Source organism: Garra rufa, chromosome 25 (assembly GCF_049309525.1).
Source record: "Garra rufa chromosome 25, GarRuf1.0, whole genome shotgun sequence".
Lineage (NCBI taxonomy): Eukaryota > Metazoa > Chordata > Actinopteri > Cypriniformes > Cyprinidae > Garra > Garra rufa.
Window position 1 is genome coordinate 23,946,350 of NC_133385.1, and position 6,000 is coordinate 23,952,349.

The following is a 6,000-nucleotide window of genomic DNA, read 5'->3' on the forward strand; positions in this document are numbered from 1 at the left end:
TTAAAAACCAATTTGGATTTGTCTCTAGTGTAAACACAGCTTAAGTGACTCCAAACTGTACTTTTGTTTTCTTTATTATTTATTAGGTGATGTATGTAATGTCATATAAAATGTACAATATCTAATCTGTGTTTGAATACTCTAATTTTTACCTCACAGCGAACTGCAACATTTAATTTGGATTTAAAAACCAATTTGGATTCGTCTCATAGTTTAAGTGACTCTAAACTGTACTTTTGTTTTCTTCATTATTCATTAGGTGGTGCATGTAATGTCATAAAATGTGCAACATCCATTACGGCGTCTGAATACTTTCAATTTTATCTCATAGTGAACTGTGACATTCATTTGGATTTAAAAACCATTTTGGATTTGTCTCTAGTGTGAACACATCTTAAGTGACTCCAAACTGTACATTTTAGTTTTCTTTATTATTCATTACGTGTTGCATGTAATGTAATCTAAATGTGCAACATCTATAACTGTCTGAATACTCTTATTTTTACCTCACAGTGAACTGTGACATTTAATTTGGATTTTAAAAAAAACAATCTGGATTTGTCTCTAGTGTGAACACAGCTTAAGTGACTCTAAACTGTACTTTCGTTTACTTCGTTATTCATTACATGGTGCATGTAATGTCATAAAACGTGCAACATCTATTACGGTGTCTGACTACTTTTATTTTTATCTCATAGTGAACTGCAACATTTAATTAGGATTTAAAAACCAATTTGGATTTGTTTCTAGTGTGAACACAGCTTAAGTGACTCAAAATAGTGACTATAAGTGACTATAAAATATGCAATATCTTAACTGTGTCTGAATTCTCTCATTTTTACCTCATAACGAACTACAACATTTAATTCGGATTTGTCTCTAGTGTGAACACAGGTTAAGTGACTCCAAGCTGTACTTTTGTTTTCTTCATTGTTCAAACCTGTAATTTTGTTGTTCATGTATTGTTCATTAATCATTATCTATAACTGTATCTGAATACTCTCATTTTTTACCTCACAACGAACTGCAACATTTAATTTGGGTTTGAACACCAATTTGGATTTGTCTCTAGTGTGAATACATCTCAAGTGACTTCAAACTGTACTTTCTTTTTCTTCATTATTCAAAATGTGCAATGTGCAATGTGTCTCAGTGTGAATGACCAATTTGGATTTAATTTTGTTTTCATTGTTCATTACGCAGTGCATGTAATGTCATATAAAATGTGCAATATCTATAACTGTGTCTGAACACTGATTTTTTACCTCATAATGAACTGTGACATTTAATTTGGATTTAAAAACCAATTTGGGTTTGTCTCTAGTGTGAACACAGACTAAGTGACTCTATTCTGTATTCAGAATCATAATTATCCAATTGAGAGCTTTCAAGGACAGTCTGAACATCTTTTGCTTTCCAGTCAGAAGCTGACAGAACAATGTTTTGAAAGAGGTAAATTTTTACTGAAGTCAGTTCACTTCAGTTATGACTGAATGGCTAACTTAAAGTAGTTTCTGCACATTAAGCTGGGCTAATTTTTTTTAATGAAAGAAACTACTCTTTAATGAATTGCTATGTGAAATGTTCACACAAAAGCAGAAAATTAAGATATCTAGACATGAAAATGAGAATCCAGTATAATGATTTGGCTTGTTCAAAATTAAAATGGCAGCTCTGGGTATCGAGTTTGGCTGTGGTATGTTCAAGGCCTCTGGAGCATAAGGACTTTCTGGTCGAGACTTATCACTAGGCAGAAGAAGAGGAGGTAATAATATCGCCCACAGAAAGGCAGCACAAAACACTTCACACCAACCGATAACACCTGCGCTAGTTCAACTCAAAAGCAAGTTTGCTGTATAAAAGGAGAAACTGATAAATGGATCTTTGCCAGTTTGACAGCTATTCAAATGGCTGATTAGAGTCACGTAATTCAATGTTCTTAATCTTGTTTTCACCTCCCAACTGTCAACTGAACAGAGACGAGATGATTTTATGAACACTGTAAGTCTCATCTACTAAGGTAAAGGTGAATGTGTCTGTTCAGAGAGACCCTGACAGGATTGTGACGTACCTCCTGACCTTGGTCAAGAACACAGAGCTTGGAGCACTGCTTCTTGGCATCCATGAGAACATTGAACATTGTGCACACAGACAAGGGGACGCGGAAATCAGTCGACCTGCAAGACTTCTGCATTTTAGCGTCAAAGGCTGTTTTGGTCCTAGACATCAGAGATGGAGAAATCGATTACATGAAGCCCTTGACTTTAAAAGGAATGCCATTATTAGTTAAATAGCTGACCTTTTGACACAGGCCTCCATCATATCACTAGCCATCAGTTTGAGCCTCTGCTCCAGATGTTTGGCAAACTCCGGCTCTGGCCAGTGCAGGTCCATCACGAACATCTGAAGAGCATCCAGCTTCCAGAATAGATCTTCCGATGTGGCCGAGCCGTTACTGAAGAAGAAAGAAACAGCAACATGTCAGCACATGCTTGATCTTGAAGCCACAAATGTCAACATTTGTTTTGTTTTGTTTTTTTCACTTTTTTCACTTTACAAATCTAAAAAGGAGAAAAGAAACATATAAACTAAGAAATGAAGACCAAGGGAAAAGTACACTAAAGAGTAAGTAACAAAGAAAAAGAGTAAGTACACAGACACTGTCATGCAAAACAGACCCTTTGATCAGTATGATATTATCACAATTTTCTGGCATTTGTAACTATTTGAGTACCCATGAACCTACGATTTAATTTATTATTTAACATAATGTTAGTGTGACTGGAACTAGTGTTAAAAAAAGTCACAAAATTCATTATGTGAAATTTTGTCTTGGCAACTTAGCTTTTTTATTTTTTTATTTCAGTTTTAGTTTGAGTAATTTTAGTATGTGAATTTTGTGTATATGAACTAAAACTGAAATAAAATAAAATAAAAAGTTAAATTAAAAATGTACAGTTTCTAATGATAAAATGTGTACAAAAACATAAAATATTACAATGTTAAAATATTAATTACAAAAACATATTCAAATGCACATAACCAAAATACTAATTTTATTTACATTTTATTTAAACTAAAAATGTTAATTAAATGATAAAAATGTGCATTAAAACTAATACAATTGCTAAATATAAATATTAAAAAAGAATATATTATAATACATGATGGCAGACCGAAAAAAGAGCATAATGAATATAGCTGGCCTTGAACATTAATCTTTTTAATTAAAGAATTTTGATTTATTTGAATCTTTAAAGTTATTACGTACAACTTAAAAAAAAATCTATTTATAAATATTACATTTCATAAATTAATATATAAATTATTATAACAATGTTATATTCTAATATTAATACACAATATGTACATATTAATTTTATATTGTATTATATAATTATTAATACATTATATTAAGTTATGAATTAAAATATATTTAATTATTATATTTATTAATAAAGATTGTATATTACAATTATATTCAATTTTATATATTTTATATTATAGTATTATATTCAATAATAATATAATTAATATTCTTTACATGATAATTATTATCATAATTAATATATTAATATTAGCAATAAATAAATAAATAATTAAAATATTAATTTCAAATATTCTTTATTTATAATATTACGATAATTATATCATAAGAACATGAATATTATATTTAATTCTAATATTATACTACTTTTAATATAAATATAATAATTTAATATAATCTATATTCTAGTATTACATCTATAATACTAATATACTATATATATATATATATATATATATATATATATTCAATTTATATACACATATATATATATATATATATATATATATATATATATATATAATATATAATTATTAAATATTAAGTTATTAATTAAAACCTATTAAATTATTATATTATAAATAGATTTTATATTACATTTATATTAAATTTAATATAATCTATATTATAGCATTACATCTATAATACTAATATACAATGTATTTATTTTATATTTTATTAATTAATAATCAATTTAATTATATTAAGTTATTAATTAAAATACAATAAATTAATATATTTATTAATTTATTACAGTATTATATTTAATAATATTAATGTAAATATATTATGATTAATATTATTTATGATTATTATTATTATATTAATATTAGCCATTTAACTAAAATAAAAATTTCAAATATATTTTATTTATAATTTTATCATATTACGACAATTATATCATAAGAACATGAATATTGTATTCTAATATTATACTAATATTGCTTTTTATAATATATTTATATTAAATGTAATATATTCTATATAGTATTAAATCTATAATACTAATATACAATACAATATACATATGTATCATTTTTTATTATATTATGTAATTATTAATTAAATTAATTATTATTAATTAAAATATATTAAATTATTAGTAGTATATTATTTTAGATTTTTATAATACATTTATATTAAATGTAATAAATTCTATATTATAGTATTACATATATAATACTAACATACAATATATATTTTATATTATTATATAATTGTTAATTAATTAAATTAATTATATAAAGTTATTAATTAAAATATATTAAAATAATATATTATTAATATATTTTTTATATTACATGTACATTAATTTTATTTAGATTAATGTATTTTATATTATAGTATTATATTTAATAATATTCATCTAAATGTATTATAATTAATATTCTTTATATGATGATTATTATTATTATTAAATTAATGTTAGCCATTTAACTAAAATATTCATTTCAAATATTCTTTATGTGTAATATTATTATAATTATAAAAACATGAATATTGTATTATATTATACTACTTATTAATACATAAATATAGATTTTTATATTAAATATATCATTTATATTAAATGTAATATATACTATATTTTAGTATAACATCTACAGTATAATACTAATAAACCACAATTAGAATATTAAGAATAATAAGAATATTAATATTCTTTATATTATTATGATTGTTGTTCTATTAATATTTCAAGTAATGACATTATATTAAATATATATATTTTTTTTTAACCCTTTATAGGGCGAGGCACCATATTTGATCACTTAATCGAACATTTTCAAAAGCGTCTGCCTCCTTTGTATGAGATCGTGTAAGCACATGGATTTGTCCCAGCCAATCAACAGATGTTAGTCTACGTCACGGATAGCGACACAATGGCATCTGACCAATCGGAAGTTGTCTGGGGCGTTTCAAACTTCAGCGTGCTTCCGGAATGAGAAAATGCTGATTTACGCTCCTACCTTCTCCCACAAAAACGGAGAAAGCATCGAAATGCTCAATGGTAAGTCAATGAAACTCACACATTATATAGCTGAATAGTTGTGTTATATGGTGATATAGACGTTGTTTGCGTTGGATTTCTAGAAATTAGTGAACGATGTGGTATAAAAATGGTGTGATCATATTTGATCATACGCCCGTTTGTGGTAACACAACAGAATGTCCATTTTTAGACATACGCCCGGTTCAGGTAAAAGTAAGGCAAGTGATAGTTTGGCTGTTTTTATGCCTGTTTTTTGTCCACTGAATATTGCAAAGGCTTGTATAACATGATACAGTAATCCAGTGTCAAACTTAAACCATTTATTGAAATGATCAAGAAATAAACAGTGAAAAATTTGTAATTTTGGTTTTAGTACCAATAGATTGTTGTTTATTATTTCTGCTAAAATAGGTGGTACCACCAGTACTTAATGCTATTTTTTTCAGTTCTTATTATAAATTTACTATTTATGTGAATATTATATGTTTTCAGTAGATCTGCACTTTTCTTTCACAAACAAATCAACATGGGCTTGATACTGACTCAGAAACCTTTTCTTTCGCAGCTGTCTACTCAACAATTCTATGGATAGAAGTCAGTTTTGTTGTGCCAGCTGACCCCATCTAGGGTTCTGACGAGGAAGACAGCAAGATTTTTAATTTCCTAAATAAAATATTCT

The 6,000-nt window shown here is 26.3% G+C and overlaps 1 protein-coding gene across 1 annotated transcript in view; it reads right to left on the minus strand.

Moving 5' to 3' along the window:
- The window catches only part of cadps2 (Ca++-dependent secretion activator 2), a 132,141-nt gene that overhangs the window by 17,372 nt on the left and 108,769 nt on the right, over positions 1-6,000 (minus strand). Inside the window, exons 20-21 of the mRNA XM_073831643.1 lie at positions 2,300-2,455; positions 2,072-2,219 (exon numbers count right to left, since the gene is read on the minus strand). Of these exons, the coding sequence (XP_073687744.1) occupies positions 2,072-2,219; positions 2,300-2,455 (304 nt within the window). The remainder of the gene's footprint in view (positions 1-2,071; positions 2,220-2,299; positions 2,456-6,000) is intronic.